Below are 18,346 nucleotides of genomic sequence, written 5' to 3' on the forward strand. Positions count from 1 at the left end.
GGTTGGGTTTTATTTAACTATTTATTTCGTGTTCGGTTTTTGTGTGTTCTAAATACATCCCAGCTATACCATCGCCTCTCTTTTTGGATCGGGTTGTTAAAGGTATGTGGTGTATGCGGTTGGTTACCAAACATTTTTAAAAACTATCACAAATCAATTATTGGATGTGGCTACACAACTTAATTCATATAATATGCAACAGCTCTAATCTGAACGTTCCAATATGGGTACTCCCAGATGGGTTCAAAGAAGAGGCGGATGCGTTAGTACAACAGTATCCTTGTTGATTCCTTTCGACTCTATAACACTTCGAATTACGAACAACACATAAACATTTAAAAATACTAATACTTCAATTCGTTTTGACTCGGCTCACATTCAGTTTGCATTCAAATAAAAGCCTTTAAAAAAAGTTAATCCCTATATAATTGTTAAGTTTAAATGAAAAACCATTTAGATCTAGTCGCTAGATGAGCTTACAGTTTAATGTGATCCTTAGCCGGGTGAAATTTGAATATTCTCGGTGACGTCTATCAACTATTTGCATTCAATATCATGGCTTTTTTGTTCATTTTTTCGGTTTCTTTCCCTTCTGAAGGTGTGCCTTTCAGTGAATCCACTTTAAAATATTTGACTACTAATTGCCATTATAATTAATGTATATAATTGCTAAAACAATTGGCTTCGATTCCTTATACAATTTCGTAATAATTATGAGTATTAAATTATAACCGTATATAGTTAACTATCGGGGCACTTTTGAGCTCGATTCGCGGGCTTCTTCTCGGGTTTCTGTATCTTGAGACTGAGATTCAAGGCGAGGCAGGGTGCATGGTCATGGGTTCCTTTCATTGCAGGTAGGGAGACTAACTCCGTGCTTGTTTGTATCTGTATCTGTAACTGCAAATGTATCTCTGTTTCTGTAACTGTAGCCTTTAAATGTGTTATATTTGAGCAAAATTGTAACTGCATGCGATCCGATTGAACTTTTACATCAACAACAACGACAATTATTATGATATAATGGCAAACAAACTATAACCCATCTGTCTCGCTAATTAATCTGATTGTATCCTCTTGCTTATATGGTTCTGATATGCCTGAGCAAGTCCTGCTCCCTCAATCTGCGGGAGCGTAGTAGACCACGGTGGACTTTCTCCGAAATCCGAGATTAAAGAACGACGTCTCCGACTTCTTGCGCTCGTGCTCCTGCTCGTTTCCGAAGTAGGAGAAGAGCCGTCCGGTGGCTCCGGTAGTGGTTCGGTGGTGCTCCGCTCGCCCGCCACCACCGTGGACACTGTGGCTGCTGCTCTGGCGGTGGATCTTGGTCAGCGAGGTGTGCGAGTGCTGGCGCTGCAAGTGCTGCTGGTGGAGCGAGTGCTGCCGGTGGTGGTACTGCTGCTGGAGGTGCTGCTGGTGGGTCTGCTGATGCTGCTGCTGTTGGTGGTGCAAAAGTTGCTGGTGATGCTGTGCGTTGGCGCCGCCATGGCCATGTAGAAACCCAGAGGTGGTCGGCGACAGATCAGTCATCTCACACGGCCAGAGGGTGAACGAAGATGGGACCTTATGTATCCCGTCCGATAGTCGATAATGGTGGGATGCTGACCTGTTGAAGTACCGCTCCGAGGGCCGCGACCCCATCTATAGTTTGGGTTTTGGGAGACATGTTTTTTTTTTTTGTGGAAGACAAAGTGTCAACTGTTAGTATCGGCCGGGCTAGCTATCTGGGTAGGTTTCTCTTCTGTTTGGCATTAGTTTTAGTTATTTTCTAGGCATTTCTCAGGTGTTTAGCTCTAAGGCGCTACGAACACTCACATTTACATAGAGTAAGCGCTTGCATGACTATATCTTTTTGGACTGGGCACTGCAGGTTGAGCGGACTTCTCGGAACTTGGGTTCCGGGTGGAATCACGTGTCTCCAGTGCCCGCATTCAAAAGCCTAAGCGCTAAGACTTTTACGGATTTTTTACTGATGTTCTGTGTTTTTCTTTTATATATTACAAATACATCGTGTGTTTTGTGTGAGGTTGTTGGTGTGTGTGGAGTGTGTGAAGTGTGTGTGGGTTTTGGTGTGTGGGGCTGAAGCGGGGGATTAAGTTACGGGTGCCGAAATAGTTACATTAAGCGGTGCTCTCCAAAGTTCATAAGTAGCTGGAATAGCAAAGATACTTTTCAACAACATAGGCAAGCTGTAACGTTACAAAGCAAACGGAACTTAAAACAGATTCAACGACTTTTCAACATTTTTCGATTTTGGGATAGTGATTGATCTAGTGAGCTGTACATGAAGGATTGGGGGTGCAGCTAGTGATTCAGGAGTTTATCGAAAATAATCGTATGATGCTCTCACCGTTCGTTCGTTTGAGTTTCTCAGTCGGAAACTTGAATGTTACTTATCGTAGTTTGGTACAAAAGTGTTCCTAACAGTCGCATAACAGTTGTAAAAACTTTTTGGGTTTTCTGGGGAGTTGCGTGGGCGTGGCAGTGGCACATGGGCCTAAGCGAAAACAGTCGGAAGCCACACGCTGGTTTGGTTTTTTTTGGTATCATTCGTGCGATTGGCTCAAACAACATATGAGTCGGTTTTGACTGCGTAATACTTTCGTTTATGTTTGTAATGGGTAGCATATATATGCTGCGATCTGTGAGTCGAAAATCCAAAAAGAGTCCAGACAGAATGGAAGAAAGATAGGGGAGAGAAGAATAGAACGCATAACTTAAGGGGATGTCAAATAAGAACGTCAGAAAAAGTACGAAAAAAAGGAAATCAAGACGATGCCTGTCATGTTACTATTTCTACGAGTGGCAACTGTACCTTGGTAGAAGTACTTATCTCTAGCAAATCAATCAGGTTTTGTACTTACCCCGATCTGGCAAGTGGTGCATTCGATTTTTAGAGTTTTTCTTTGGTTTTAAGTTTCTTTTTTGAAAATCTTTTTACAAAATATATCTTGTCTTGTTCTGTTTTCTTTTTTGGTTTTCTGTACAATTCAGTGACTTGTCCAAAACTCTTAGCTTATATGGTGCGTGCGCGTGATGTGCCGCTGCGCATATCTGGTGGACGGTCCTGTGACTATAGCATCTCGTTTACAAAGCGCTGGCCTACCGCTACATGGATTTAATGTGTGGTCAGGTACAACAGTTTTTTGCGGTGTAGTTTTTTGTATTTTTGCAACGTAGGTCATTCAATTTGGCCAGGTCCCGTCCAGTTGTGTGTACGTGTTTTGGTGTAGGTGTGTGAAGAAAGAGAGAGAACAGTTCGAGAAGAGGAGATAGTCCAGAGAAACATAGAGAAAGAGAGAGAAAGAGAGATAGGCAGGTTGTGGCAGAGGTGAAGAAGAAAAACAAGAAGAAAAGAAGCAATAGTACAGATTAGCGGTGTTACTATATACAAATCAGGAGACTCTACTAAAGAGCTAAAGAGCTGCTAGATCTCTGAACAACGTGTGTAAACGATACAGCGGCTAAGCATTGAGAGGATGTTCTCGAAAGGGGCATGAGTCCTTGGCCGCTGCATCGTTGACAACCAGCAATCGATTTCAGATGGCCTCCAAAAAGAATATCATACAAGAAACGATTCAACGGAAGATCATGATCATTGCATTTACTCCGGTGTCTCCGAAAGTCAGTGGGTGGGTTGGTGGTTCTTGGGTGATTGGGTGAGTCTGTCATTCGGCATCCCATCGATGCACTTTATGTGAGGTGACTTTGGCTGGCGGTGGGCATTGCAGACTCTCGGATCGACTTACCTTAGCACTGGGCCAAAAAAAGAGTTTACCGAAATCTGGCAGACCGGGACTACTCGGTAAAACTTTACTTATTAATCAAAGGCTATCATACTGTTACTCAGATTAGCTTACGAAAAGAATGTGGAAATCAAAACTTAGATGCGAGATGTAAGGTGAGAAGATTCACTTGCAATCCTTATCAAACCAAACGAAACCAAATCAAACCCGAATTATCAAAAGTCTAGACAAGAGTTGACTAAGGATTATAACGAAATCGAATGAAAAACATACTTCGCTTACAGTTGGATTTTGATAAATATATTAGTAAGTTTGTTGATTGCTTGTCTCGGTATGGGCTGGGTATTTAGAGTAAGGTATTCCTATATGGTACAATAACGAAAAACCCTTTCAGATTTCGGGCACCGTGTTGTTTAGCTTAGGTTGTTAAAAACATACTCAATTCTCATCCCAGCCTAATCTCGAAACTCACCTCGCATTGTGACCCAACATTATGATGCTTCTGTAAAAAACAATTGAGAAATGTCGACACGTTTTTTATATATATAAGAAGTAGGTAGAGTATTAGCATAGAGTAGAGCTTGAAGAATTTAAAGTTAGGCAGACAGATCGCACAGAAATAAAGGAGCAACTCAAGATCAGATCAGTTTGGGAAACGAAAAACCGTCAATTCGAAACGAAAACGAAGAGAAAACGAAGTTCGGTTCAAACATGCCAATCACTAACAATTTGAATGCACTTTAATGTATATCATTATTTAGGTTTTAATCGTTAGGGTCAGGGCGTGGTTTTTATTTGGTCTCATTGTGGCCGGTAACATCCCGACTGGTTGGAGTGAAAATGATAATGGAAAACCGTCATTACTTGGGATGCTGGGGCTTAAATATCCAGCTTTGTTAAATTCGGTCATGCTATAATTTAACATCTATGCTAACTTGCGCTCTCCTTTCTAAGTGCAGACAGTTTAATTGACAAACAAAATTGAACCAAAAATCAAATTTATGTACACCAATCGGTTGATTGCCAAGTACAGACTGAACCCAATTACAAGAAGCTGCAATTCAGTAGAGATCACACAACAAACAGCCAAACATATCATCATCAGCAATATCATAGTCACCAGCATCCATATTGTTGGAGTTCTGCGTGGATCTTGAAATGGAAACTTTCGCAACACCAGCGAAACTCAAACTACATACATGTACGTTGAGGTGTGGGTGTGTGTGTATTTCAGGAGGTGTAGACGGGCTTGTGTCGTTTAGGTGTGGGAACTACTACAGTAATACAACCTCGGCACCAGCAACCAACATCCAGATACGAGGATATATCATACACAAGTGGGCAAAACAAAAGATTGGCTCTGAGATCGGTCGGGATATACCATGGCATTATGGGTGGTACATCTGTATATTATAGGGGTTTTGGGGTTGCTGATATGCCGAAACGAAACGAAATCATCAAAAATATCAACAACAATATGAATAAGTACATTTATGGTAACGGCAGCGCCAAAAAACGTTAAGAACAACAACGAGATGGGATTGTCAACCAATTGCACAACAGCCGAGGTAGTTAGTGTCTGTAGAACGGCTTTATTAATTTGTAACGATATATAGATATATGTATGTATGTCGTACATGTGTGTGGGGGTATATATCGGTATATATGGATATTTCGGTGTACATAAAGGCAAGTAAATATAGTTACAGTTCAATACACATGTCTATATATGTATTTCTTTCAACAAGGGTGAGCGCAAAGTTGGAAGCCAAAGTGTTGTAGTTTTTGCTTGTGGAATATATGGGTGTTAAGTATAAATACCTATAGATAGCTTAGAAGTTTTTGTTGTATTCAGTAAAAAATCTGCCAAGTTTCTGTTACTTATGATTAGCACTATGAGGTCAAAGTTCAGTACGAAGGTTAGATATCAGTAAACACAAATCCTTGGGTTCCTACGGTTCTAATTAATATCTAATGTCTTGAATCAGGGATTGGTTTGGTTTTCAATTTTAGTTTTGGGTTTTGGGCTTTGGGTGTTTGGCTTAGCTTGTGTTTTTGGCCTACCGAATGAGCATAGCGAATTTCGGCTAATTCACAACAACATTGGTAGCGGAGTATGGCACGAACGCTCTTTCTGCAAGATGTTTGTTTATATAAAATTAAATATATTTAGTTTATGTGAGTATACAGGAAATTAACAGCGTTTTATCGAAATCAAACATGAGTAGAAAGTTAAAATATTTCGATGATTTATTTTAATGTTTGCTTTAGTTATTAATGCCACTAGGTAGCAACAACAAAACAATATACAAAATAATATAGAACCGGAATAAACTGAAGCCGTAAAGTATTCAAAACAAACACGCACGAGTCTTTTACTCTGACAAAGAAAATTAGCATATTAATTGCATAACAATTATTCCTAGCAATATGAATAAATACGAAATATATTTCCACTTACCGCAACAATCGTGTTATATAGTCTGGCCAGTTGGCGGGAAACATGACGAGGAAAAATCCGATGCCAATCAGGATAACTCCGGCCAGTTTCATGCCAGCAAAGTTCGCACTGTACAGTATGACATCGAGGGCTAAGGAATCGAATGAGATCAGTTAAATTGGATATTCAAATATTTATATTTCAATCAGTTCCTAAAAACGGAAGGTCTCCCAGTTGAGCTTTATTCTAATAGATTACATCATTGAAAGCCATTGTTATACTTTTTGTATGGTTTACCAGTAACCAGTTTCCCAAGAAAGTGCTTTCCCATGGCCCATCGCTTTCTAAAAGTTTATGTCGCAATGTGCCCACTGCAAAGATCAAATTTTGTTTCGTGCCCCACGTGAGTGCCCCTTCTTAATACTACAATTTAAAACAACTCATAGTCACGGAATCCTTCAAGCGACTAGAGGCTAACCCTAGACCCCGACCAACCCGCTCCCAACCCAACCAACTCCAGGAAATAATGCTGAGGAGCTCGTCCGTGTACATACCGCCAGAAACGGGCACAGCCGTAATCAGACCCAATGTCACAAACATGTTGTACGTAACGGCGGCACTGAACTGCATCAGAACGTGGAAAACTGCAATCAAAATTAATTACGGCGATAAAAGTTTACGGCACAACAAATGCAGAAGGAGCAGGGCTGGGAAAGGAGTCCTACCGAGGAGCAGGAGGCTCGCCGCGAACAGCAAGTTCCAGGGTATGCTCTCCGAGGTGAGGCTTTCCGTGCCAGTCAGGTAGAGTCCCAGCACCACGGGCCACAGCAGCAGGGCGTTGAGGAAGCCGAGGGCGGTGAATATGAAGGCGATTTGGCTCACCGGCGGATCGCCCATCACCTTGCGGAACATAACCTGCGAAGCGACACGGCAACATGAGCACGACACGGGAAAGCAGGACATCACATGTGGGCGAGGGCCGGAGTACTCACCCTAAACACGGCATAGCCAGCTCCGGCCAATGTGGCCAGGACCACGCCGCTCAGGGTTCGGCTTTCCGTGATTCCATCCATGTAGGCTAGCAACGCTATTCCTGTGTCGCAAAGTATAATGGCCACTATCTGGAACATATGGGAGTTAGTCACTTGGTCACAAGGATTTGTATGCTATTCTAAAATTAAATTTAAAAACGAGCTTTATTTGCAACTAATTGCACAAACTTTTGATTGCGTAAAGTAAGAACAACTTTAACATGGAACGGTTACTAAAGCAAAGATTTTGTTAGGTCTAAAGAGACATTCAAAGAATTCCACGTCAAACATCAGATGTATGAAAAACTCATAACTTTTCAACCAAATAACTGGTCGCAAGCGAGTATAGATTGCTCTGCCCACTAGCAAGCCCCAAGGATGTCCTCACGCTACGACCGAGCTGTTACCATATTCTCGCCGGATGGCCACTTGTTACAGGTGGAGTACGCCCAGGAAGCTGTTCGAAAGGGCTCCACGGCGGTTGGGGTGCGTGGCGCCAATTGCGTGGTGCTGGGCGTGGAGAAGAGCTCGGTGTCCAAGATGCAGGAGGACCGAACGGTGCGCAAGATCTCCATGCTCGACAACCACGTGGCGTTGGCATTTGCTGGTCTTACAGCCGATGCACGGATCCTAATAAACCGAGGGCAGGTCGAGTGCCAGAGCCATCGCCTCAACTTCGAAAACGCGGTGACTCTCGAGTACATCACCAGATACATTGCCCAGCTCAAGCAGAAGTACACGCAGAGCAATGGACGTCGTCCTTTCGGGATATCCTGTCTAATCGGAGGCATTGACGCCAATGGCTCTGCACGTCTATTCCACACCGAACCATCCGGTGTATTCTACGAGTACAAGGCGAGCGCAACTGGACGTTCGGCAAATACTGTGAGGGAATTCTTTGAAAAGGCCTATCGTGATGATGAAGTGACCACCAAGTGCGGAGCCATTAAGCTGGCCATGCGTGCCCTTCTCGAAGTCACCCAGTTAGGCCAGAGCCGCCTGGAGGTAGCCGTTTTGGAGAAGGGCAAGTCAATGAAAATGCTGGACGGCAGTGTAATTGCCGAAATAGTTAAGATCCTTCAAAGGGAAAAGGAGCAGGAACTCCAAAGGAAGACACACAAAATGAACAAATGAAATAGTGCTTTCTAAACCCACAGATCGTTTACCTTACTTTTTTATATTCTTTGCTTTTTGTTTCAAACTATTATACGCTTTTCATATTATATTTCTTTTGAACTGTGTGTAAAGGGGGATCTTAGCGTTGCAGACAGGAATTACTTACTCTGACGCCCACGAACTGCTCGTGCAGGATCACCCAGGATAGCAGGTACACGCATGCCACGTTGGTGGCGAACAGGGCCAGGGCATCCGTGGCGTAGAGGACGTGCAGGGAGAGGGTGTACAGGTAGGTGGTGACCAGCCACAAAATGCAGAAGCAGAGGCAGCGATTGAGGAAGCGTCCTATGGATCAAGAGGCAGTCAAAAGGGTGTTCCAAGTGCGTCGGACGCAATCGAACTCACCCACGGTGAAGCCGCGCTCCCGGAATCCTCGCAGCACGTCGCCAAGGATGTCGCTCAGCTTCTCGCACTTGCGGGTGGAGACCAAACCCAGCAGGTAGATGTGGAAGAAGAGCAGCGAGAAGTTGGTGAAGAACCAGGCGGCGAAGAAGGGGGCGCTGAAGTAGACCGGCTGGCGCGGTGGTATGTTGAACATCTCGGTGGCGTCCTCGACGTGGTGCAGCGACGAGTCGCTGATGGCCAGTATGTCCTCCAGCTCCGTGCTCAAGTCGGCACGGCTCGAGGAAGTGTCCTGGTCGTCGTTCAGCAAGTCGTCGTACGGAGCACGGTACTTGTACATGTACTTAATGCAGTGGGTGGCCCCCACCCACGAGGCGGTCATCAGGATGGTCACGCACACTCCGAAGTACATCTGTGAAGACATGTGATCTTGGTATAAGTGGTGTTTTGATCGAATCAAATGCACTGCTATTATTGAACCCGAACAACAAGAGTATCAAATTATTGTTATAACTTAAGCGATCCTTCTTATAAACGAGGGAACGATTCACTAATGTTCCCACCTTCCGGGCCAGTTCAGAGCAGCATGACTCCTTGCAGGCCTGCAGCTTCCGAAAGCGAAGCTCTGACTCCTCCCCGTGCCCGTTGGCTTGCTGCTGCTCCGTCTGGGTGTCGCTGGAGTCGCCGCCTCCAAAGTGGTGTGCTGCATTGTGGCTGCCCGGTGCGCTCGTGGGGGTGTCTGCCGGGATGATGATCACCTCATTGGGGTCCTGTTGGCTCGACGAAATCGAGTCTTGGTGGGTTATTTGCGGGTTGCTCGAGGTGAGCACGTTGCTGAACCCGCAGCTGCCCGCTGCTCCGCTGCCACTGCCGCTGCCGTTCTGGGCAGACGATCCAGGGGCCACTGCCGTGCTGCTACTGGCTCCCGCTCCGCCGGTGCTGTTATTGCTGTACGGTCCATTCGTCGAGGAGTCGCCGGTGACCACCACGGAAGGAGTGCGCACTCTTTTCGGATTGAAAATGGCTGGAATTTCGCCGTCGCGCGTCATGCTATCACCATTACCGAGCTCCTTTGTCGCTCATAGTGATCCGGTCTTGCAAAATCAATAAATAATGAATACCACTGTCTAGCATAGTCTATGGGATTCTCTATTTATATGTTAGGGTCTCAATTTCACCTTCCATATCTAAATAAATATCTTCACTTTAAAAGTCAGAGTAAACTTAAAGCTGAAACCTGGACTTTGATGTAATTTATTAAGGAAGCCGTAGTCCTCGGTCCGGAGCCTAATCAATGATTCAGTTCGATTCGACCAGCCATGTTCCAACCCTGCGGCAGAGCCTAAGCAGTCTCGAATCAGGCTGTTCACGTGCTCCCGGCGATTAAAGATTGAGGAACACGCAAATGGGAGGCCATTTCTCGACTCTTTACAAGCGAAAGGCGCACCCAAAGCCCACGCAGCTTGTTCAGGGTCCGAGCAATTTGCATGGGCCCCACTTTTTACCACTGCCCTCTCCTCTGGGAGTAACGTAGGCCAAACTCAAGGCTAGGCCAGCCAAGTTTACGAGCACCGCCGCACGACCAGTCGACCAGTCGACCTACGAACCAACCAAGCAACCAAGCAACCAACCAAACAGCCTGCCAGCCGGCCGTTCATTAAAGTCCAGACCCGGCCAGGAGCACATTGATTGGATGGCCACAAAGGCGAGGGACGGCTCATAACAATGCGAATTATGAACGCCCCTGCTCAAGCAGGTCAAGTTGAGTGGACAATAAACTGCCAAGCGGATCTGGCCGGCAATTTGTAAGCGTTCTTAGTAGAGTGTTAAGTCCAGCCACCCACCACCACCAGGCCGGATGAGTTACAATGTCCTTCGGTGTCCTTCACCTTCGCATCCCGTCGCGCAGCTTGTGCTTGCCTTCGATAATCGTATTCTAATTGAAACATTAATTATTCAACATAGTTGTGGGCAGGTTCCGAGGGACCGAGGGGGATTCTGAGAGTCTAATGGCTATATAATGAAGGTCCTGATAATTGGCTGTGATTTTAAGCGGTTGAGAATAATATTCCATCGATTTCCGGGCTGTCAAGCAACACCAAAATGATCTGGAATCTGCAACTCTAACAGTCATGAAGTGGGACATCTTGCACAGTCGTTTCATATCCCTTATTCCGAACTTTATACAGCAGATATTTACATATAGATGTGTACTCGGTCGCATTAGTCCACAACAAGATAAGCAAACATAAATAAAATACCTAATACCTGCGCTCATAAATGAACTTAGCCTTGAATGGATTAATGAATGGGATCAAATGAGAATAGATACGGGAGAAAAGTCTTTAACAATGCGAATTATGAACGCCCCTGCTCAAGCAGGTCAAGTTGAGTGGACAATAAACTGCCAACCGGATCTGGCCGGCAATTTGTAAGCGTTCTTAGTAGAGTGTTAAGTCCAGCCACCCACCACCACCAGGCCGGATGAGTTACAATGTCCTTCGGTGTCCTTCACCTTCGCATCCCGTCGCGCAGCTTGTGCTTGCCTTCGATAATCGTATTCTAATTGAAACATTAATTATTCAACATAGTTGTGGGCAGGTTCCGAGGGACCGAGGGGGATTCTGAGAGTCTAATGGCTATATAATGAAGGTCCTGATAATTGGCTGTGATTTTAAGCGGTTGAGAATAATATTCCATCGATTTCCGGGCTGTCAAGCAACCCAAAATGATCTGGAATCTGCAACTCTAACAGTCATGAAGTGGGACATCTTGCACAGTCGTTTCATATCCCTTATTCCGAACTTTATACAGCAGATACTTACATATAGATGTGTACTCGGTCGCATTAGTCCACATCAAGATAAGCAAACATAAATAAAATACCTAATACCTGCGCTCATAAATGAACTTAGCCTTGAATGGATTAATGAATGGGATCAAATGAGAATAGATACGGGAGAAAAGTCTTTAATTTAATTTCAAAATGGCAAATTCCAAAAAGAAGAGTATTTTGAATGGGTTTTTTTACTGCAATGTTAGTACTAGGAATTCCAATAGGCCATTATCAGTAGTAAGCACGTCTATAAGCATATTCCGTTTGATATTACGGGGTTTTAATTGGGCTATGTACCCTAGTTATCACTTTAAAAGGAGTAGTCAGCCCCAGCGGGTTCAAAAAGCTTTATGTCCATATAAAATGTTTGAGAGTCACACTGAGAATCTTTAATATAAACAACGAGAGAGCGGGAGACTTTTCATTAATTATTCACTGCAAAAGTCGAATGCGCTCGGAACGATTTCACACTATTCACTTCTATTAGTTTAGTTAACTCTGAGCTCTTGAGCACATCGTCATAAAAATGCTTCTCAGCGGAAAACTCTGTCAGTTGGTAACTCTGGCTTGGCTAAGCGGTTAGTAAAACTGAATACAACTGTTTCAGTTTACCATTTATTAAACATGCTATATACATTTTCAGCATTGTCGACGGGAGAGTTCCAATGCGGTCGTCTAGATGAAAAGTTATTGTACACCACCAACGAGAAGGCGGAGCCCTCCGAGCATCCCTGGGTGGGCATTCTGCTGGAGGATCACGGTTAGAAGGGTTTACAAGATATGGCTAGGGCTGCTCTAGAGCCGCGAACTAAAAACATGACTTATGCTTGTGCTAATGCTATTTTATCCACCTTCATTGATTTTCCAGGAAATCGGCACGAGAATACGAGGTGCTCCGTGGTTATTATTAACGATCTGCACGTCCTCAGCACTGCGACGTGCGTAAAGCGCTTTAGCAACCGATCGGGAGACACCAAAGCCGTAGCAATGTTGGGCGTTTGGGACGAGACCGACTCCCCGGAGGAAGAGCTGTCCTGCAACGACAAGGACTTCTGTGTACCTGGGCCTGAGCTGTACAAGGTGGTCGAGATCAAGGTGCATCCGCAAACGGACAGGGACACGGGCGACAACGACTTGGCCATCCTTCGGCTGGAAAAGCCAGTCGAGTGGACCAACTGGATTCAGCCGATCTGCTTGGAGGGCACTGCGGAACCGGATACGCTGACCAATCGAAACCTGCACTACACCGGTTTCAACCATGGCAACACGGAGAAGGGCAAGGGCTTGGCCATGACAGTATCTACGCAGAAGTGCAAGAAACTGACCTCCTCCAGCGTCTTAGTCCCGGTGAATCAGCTGTGCGGCTATCCCGTGAAACGGACCAAGTTCTATCCGGGAGCACCACTGATGGACATCGATGTGCGGGATGACAAACCGCACAACTTCTACCTGGTGGCCATTCTGGTCCGGAACGTGGATGCCGGACAGGCTACCACCCAGGTCTACCAGAATGTCCGACGAGCTCGCTCGTGGATAATGGATAATTCGAAGTAGAGCTATTCCCATTACGCATTAAAACTTGTTTTGTGAATGCTTAAACTATTAATAAACTATCACAAACTATTCAGCATGAGGAAGTAACATGTTTGTTGGTTGAGGGAAATTACTGATGCATCGTGACGGGAACTGTCCAGGGATCCGCATCGGAAACGGGTTTTCGATCGGTTGCAGTAATGTAATCACAGAACATTAATTAGATACGTAGAAAAACAGGTAGTTGGAAGAGTTAGTTGGAAATTTTAGAAAACATCTTGTTGCACGGAAAGAAATCAACTCAAATCAAATCTTGAAGTAACCAAATGTTTTGATCAAATAGTATATACATATATTACTAATATTTAAAGTCTTAAAATATTAATAAACTGGGTTACAAAATACACTATGCCAAATGAGTTAAAAAATAATATCAAATTCAGAATTGTAAATTGTAAAAACAATTGAATAGTATTTTCATTCTAGTGTTCCAACAAAGTTCTCATATCGATCATAAAGCTTCTGGATAAATCCCCTGTGCAACGTGCTTTGTCTGTTTTTCCAGCTCCCAGTCAGTTGACTTTGAGAGCTGCTTCAGAATGCTTGGTAGAATCGCATTTTTATTATTGCTCGTCGGCCTTTTTGGCCCGGAAGTTCAGTCGGCGAAAGTGGATGACAACCAGTGCGGAGCCTTCAACGAAGATCAGATGCTCAAGCAAGGCCCCTTCGCCATTCCCACGGAACAGCAGTGGGTGGCCCGGATAGTGTATGGCAAGGGTAAGAATCTCTGAGTTCCTCGGGGAGAACGCAATATATCTCCGTTTAATACTTCAGGGTTTGAGGGCAAGATTCGGGACAATGGATGTCTGGGCGTGCTTGTATCGAAGCGCACTGTTTTGGCGCCCGCCCACTGTTTTGTGCAGTACAACGGGGTAGCGGAGGCCTTCTCCGTCCACCTGGGTGTCCACAACAAGAGTGCTCCCGTCGGAGTCCGAGTCTGCGAAACGGATGGCTATTGCGTGCGTCCGTCGCAGGAGATCAAACTGGCCGAGATAGCAATCCATCCGGACTACGACTCGCGAACCTTGAAAAACTGCCTGGCAGTGCTGACTCTTCAGCGAGACGCAAAGCTCTACCCGAATGTGATGCCCATTTGCATGCCACCTCCAAGCCTGGTCAACGAGACCCTGGTGGCTCAGACGTTTATAGTGGCTGGTCTTCGCGTCTTCGAGGACCTCAGGTTGAAGACGTGGGTAAACACGCTTAGCCGCGGCTTCTGCCAATCGAAGGTCAACACGCTGGTGACCAGCAGCAACACGGTGTGTGGCTACCACAAAAACCCGGTGGCGTATTACCTGGGCGCACCTCTGGTGGGAATGCAGAAGAATGGGCACACCACCCAGAACTACTACCTGGTGGGCATCATGATCGACTGGCGCTGGGAGAAAAGCCGCATCATGTCCAGCTTCCTGGCCATTCGTAACTACATGGACTTCATCCAGCAGAACTCCATTGATTTGATTGTACGCTCCTGAGACCCGGAATAAAGAGAAACGCCAGCTGCCAACAGGTCTTGCTGGGGTGTTAATTATTCAGCTCCGAGCCCGAGACTCGCGGCTCGTGGTTCGCAGCTCGAAGCTCGTGCAACATGCAAATTGTTCCTACACTTATAGCATTTTAATGAGCAGTCACTCAGCGCAGCGCAGCCGCCGCCAGTTGGCTAATGCGAGGAATATGGAAATTTCATCGCTTTCACCGACAACCCCCTCTCCATAAAAGTGTAAAAGTCTGGCAGTCGACAGGAGACAGCCGAAAATGTTGCAAATACCCAGCAGAACGGAAACGGAAGCCTAGGAGTCTGAATAGGGGCGGCATTGGGTGGTGGGGAGCAAGGAATTGGGCTGCCTTGCTTTGGACGAATGCCAAGACATTGCCTTGACTGGCAGAGTTCGAAGATGTCTAGGAGGAGAACGGAACGCTTACAGAGGGATGAATTAAAAAACAAATAGTCGCAAACATGTGAAAGGTTAGCCAAGTCAAGAAATTCCCTCATCTTTATGAAATTAACTAAGGAAGTTCAACTGGGGTAGATGGGCGCTGAATTCAGTTTTATAGAAATATGTTGTAATCGGTTGAGCGTTCTAAAGATATTCCCCAAATAAGATTTTGGCTAAATTTCTAAATGAAAATTTTTGTTAAAAAAAATTGTTTTAATCGAAATATCTTTTCCAAATTCCCAATTTTCCAAGAAATTTGTAATTTTGCTCTTCACCGTTTACTGATGGGCGTAATTTAAGGTTTTGTTTACGCTCAGTACGGACTTTCTTTATTTCTAAAACTTTGCTACAAAGGCAAAAACGAAACAACCAGGAGGACTAAATATTAAATTGCTGTTAAGTTTCTTCATTTATCATCACCCTTTTTCCCCGAGGTCTCGTCAGGCTAATGTAGACACATGGCTTTTATCGGCATGTCGAAGCATTCTTTTGTGCGCCAAATTGCTCTATAAAGAGGAGCGGAGGAAAAAGACGCTCGCTGTTTACTTTTGCCAAGAATAAAAATCACAATAAAATTTAAATTGCCAGACATGAGCGCCTCAAGATGAAGATGGGCAGGAAAACGTGACCAAATGACCGACAACAGACGGAGATAAACAGCGCGTTCCTGCCGCAGAATCGCAGGAGAAATGCGATTCAAAACAAAACAAACAGCTGAACTGGAGAGAAAGTGCGCCGGAGAGAGGAGAAAGCAGCTCAGACGCGAGAGAGTCCCACTGAGAGGGCCCACAGCTTTGCGTGGGTGGTGTGTTGGCCAAAAGTAAACGAGCTTACAACAAAAACGGCGAAAAACAGCCAACAGTAAGCGTACAAACACACACCTCGGTCGAGGACACCACGCGGCGTATACGCAATGTGACACTTTTAGTGGTTATGGTCAAGCACAGCACTTGAGCGAGGGCAATGCGAGAAAGAAAACGAAAGTGACGCCAAAAACACTGCCAGTCAGACACCTGCTCGGCACCTCGGCAAAGGCAACCACAACGCCCGTCACCTGGGACACGGGCACACGGAAACAAATTGGTAAATCCAAGTTCTATAGCTTCTAAGGGTACTACGTAAAATGAGCATTTCAATGGCCTTCTACCACATCAAATATTACATTTTACAGAACTGCGAATATCCTACTTATGGGCCAAACTTCTACAAATATAATGTACCACAATATGCATCTTTGCTTGATTTAATCGCTGTGCAATATTTATATTAATTTTAGTGTCATGGTCGAAAAACAAACACCCGACAAGATGACTTTATTTCACTCGCTTGATCTGTTGCGATGTTCGTATGTGCCTGTGGCTTGGGCATTCGGTTAGTGGTTAGTGACTAGACCTTGAGGTTGGCGCACACCTTGACAATAGTCGAAAATCTAGCCCAACCACCCACTACGCCCACTGCTCAGGAAGGGCTGTGACAACCTGGGGCGGTTGAATTTTTCATATTGCCACGAAAACAGGGCAGGAGAAATTGCCTGGCGAATCCGTTTATCTTGGCCATCAGAAAGCGGAAGGCCTGAAAAGTGTTTTTCCAGGCTGCACAGCTGTCGCTTTGAATGTCTCCGAGCTATGGATGCCCAGCGAGGCGTTTAATGTTTTTATATAATTTACTTAAGCACTTAATGTCATTTTCCCACGGCACAACCACATGGTACACAAACTTTACGCAATTCGCTGGCCTTCTGGAGCTCTTTTCTCTTATATAAAGATAGCGAACGGCCGAAAAGAACCGTTCTATAGAACTGGAACTGGCGACACTGTTCTCCGCGGTTGAGCTCAGCCCTTTACTTAATTCAATTAAATGTGCAAAAATATGCTGGGTATAACTTTGGAGCAGCTCGCAAACGAAACGCTGTACGGATACACAAAACGAAGGAAGCACACACAGATACACACGCACACGCAGGCACACTGATTCACATTTGTACAGGCATTGTGGCTCACTCACGAGCGAAACGAACCGCTGGCTTGGCCCAAAAAAAGCAACTGCCACTTGAACGAGCCTTTTGACTTGTTTTCCTTCGACTTAGGTGGAAACTGTGACAGCAGCGGTTCTGGCGCTAGCTGCCGCTGGCGTTTTTCCAACTCTCCTTTTCTAGAGCACCCGACGCGGCCGTCCTGGAAGCCGTCGTTCTCCGTCGTTTCTGGCCAGGAATCTCAAAGTCGACTGAAGCGATTACTGAGATGCCTCGCCATCGGGCAAGTCGAAAGCTTTTCCTGGCTCTCCCAGCCGACAGCCCTCTCTCTGGGCTCGCTTTTCCTCTCTCTTCGGCTTGGCAAAGAAAAACACTTGTTACGAATTTTCTTTGCGCTTTTCACGGGGCTCTTGCCTTTGGTTTTAGTTTTGCTTTTGTCGCTGCATTTCGAGGCTTCAAAGGACTCAATAAATTGTTTTGCGATTTTGGCTGATAAGGATTTTCTACATTTCGTGATTGCCGGAGCAGAAATAAGTTATATCAGCTCTATAAATTCGCTTAATGTTAGTTTCTTAGGAAAAATCGAACAGACAACTTTCTCATGGTCACTTTATATTACTTTTCCAATTAAAAACTTTTTGCATGAGTGGTTTTTAGTTTTAGTTTTTTTAGTTTTTAATATTTTGTTGCATAGATGTTGTTCTTTCAACGATGTCTCAAAAATATTACATCGCATTTTTATTGGTACTTATAAATATTGTTTGTTTCCTGCAACCAAAACAAAATCGATTTAAGTGGATTTGGTTTCCTTGATCGAGCATTCTGTAAAAAATTTAATAATTTATAGTAGTTAGAAGAGTTGTCAAATACACTAGCCAACATTATTTTTATAATATTAATGTATGTTTTATTTCTAGCAACACCTTTAGAAAGTGTGACATTTCTTTCACATGATTTTCCCTTGACGAAAACAAATCATCTCCATGCTCCAATTTCATTCGCAGTAAAGATCGACAAATTTGTCAAATCCATCTAATGTGTCCATTTAGGGCTGCCATCACAATCCGCATTGTTATGCCATAAAAAGTAGGAGCTGCCAGCAAATGCACCCATTAATACACCCATATGCTTATACAGATCGTAAAATCTTGATAAGGAGAAGACCCCATAAGCACAAATTCGTCAAGAGAAAGCATTTCGCAAGCCGACGACTCATTCCAGACAGTTTAGCATAAATTTCGAAATCAGAACCCACCAGCAAACACGTTTTTCA

At 44.6% G+C, this 18,346-nt stretch overlaps 4 protein-coding genes across 9 annotated transcripts; 3 read left to right on the forward strand and 1 right to left on the reverse strand.

Annotated features, from left to right (window-relative positions):
- Window positions 1-34: 34 nt before the first annotated feature.
- LOC122621520 (putative thiamine transporter SLC35F3) lies at window positions 35-17,320 on the reverse strand. Of its 6 annotated transcripts, none has more exons than XM_043799414.1 (10): window positions 17,106-17,320; window positions 9,299-9,829; window positions 8,739-9,147; window positions 8,500-8,678; window positions 7,179-7,307; window positions 6,912-7,101; window positions 6,741-6,830; window positions 6,208-6,337; window positions 5,811-5,880; window positions 35-1,641 (listed from the first exon to the last, which is right to left on the reverse strand). In XM_043799414.1, exons 2-10 carry the CDS (start codon window positions 9,782-9,784, stop codon window positions 1,120-1,122), a joined length of 2,205 nt encoding a protein of 734 aa, XP_043655349.1. In that variant the 5' UTR covers window positions 9,785-9,829; window positions 17,106-17,320; the 3' UTR covers window positions 35-1,119. The 6 variants fall into 6 exon arrangements, 4 of the variants coding, with proteins under 4 accessions (XP_043655349.1, XP_043655352.1, XP_043655350.1 ...); XM_043799417.1 differs by lacking the exon at window positions 17,106-17,320 and adding an exon at window positions 4,219-4,248 and having other exon boundaries at window positions 9,299-11,967; XR_006326221.1 differs by lacking the exons at window positions 5,811-5,880; window positions 17,106-17,320 and adding exons at window positions 2,865-3,108; window positions 4,219-4,248 and having other exon boundaries at window positions 1,503-2,642; window positions 9,299-11,963.
- Window positions 7,494-8,423, forward strand: LOC122621525 (proteasome subunit alpha type-7-1A). The gene has a single exon (XM_043799421.1). The coding sequence runs from the start codon at window positions 7,596-7,598 to the stop codon at window positions 8,349-8,351; it is 756 nt and encodes a 251-aa protein (XP_043655356.1). The 5' UTR covers window positions 7,494-7,595; the 3' UTR covers window positions 8,352-8,423.
- LOC122621524 (phenoloxidase-activating factor 3) lies at window positions 12,009-13,194 on the forward strand. Its single transcript, XM_043799420.1, has 3 exons — window positions 12,009-12,149; window positions 12,215-12,331; window positions 12,440-13,194. The coding sequence occupies exons 1-3, from the start codon at window positions 12,098-12,100 to the stop codon at window positions 13,123-13,125; spliced, it is 855 nt and encodes a 284-aa protein (XP_043655355.1). The 5' UTR covers window positions 12,009-12,097; the 3' UTR covers window positions 13,126-13,194.
- On the forward strand, window positions 13,668-14,751 carry LOC122621523 (CLIP domain-containing serine protease B9). Its single transcript, XM_043799419.1, has 2 exons — window positions 13,668-13,881; window positions 13,939-14,751. The coding sequence occupies exons 1-2, from the start codon at window positions 13,704-13,706 to the stop codon at window positions 14,637-14,639; spliced, it is 879 nt and encodes a 292-aa protein (XP_043655354.1). The 5' UTR covers window positions 13,668-13,703; the 3' UTR covers window positions 14,640-14,751.
- Window positions 17,321-18,346: the final 1,026 nt, after the last annotated feature.

The sequence above is a fragment of the Drosophila teissieri genome, chromosome 3R (genome assembly GCF_016746235.2).
Source record: "Drosophila teissieri strain GT53w chromosome 3R, Prin_Dtei_1.1, whole genome shotgun sequence".
Classification (NCBI taxonomy): domain Eukaryota; kingdom Metazoa; phylum Arthropoda; class Insecta; order Diptera; family Drosophilidae; genus Drosophila; species Drosophila teissieri.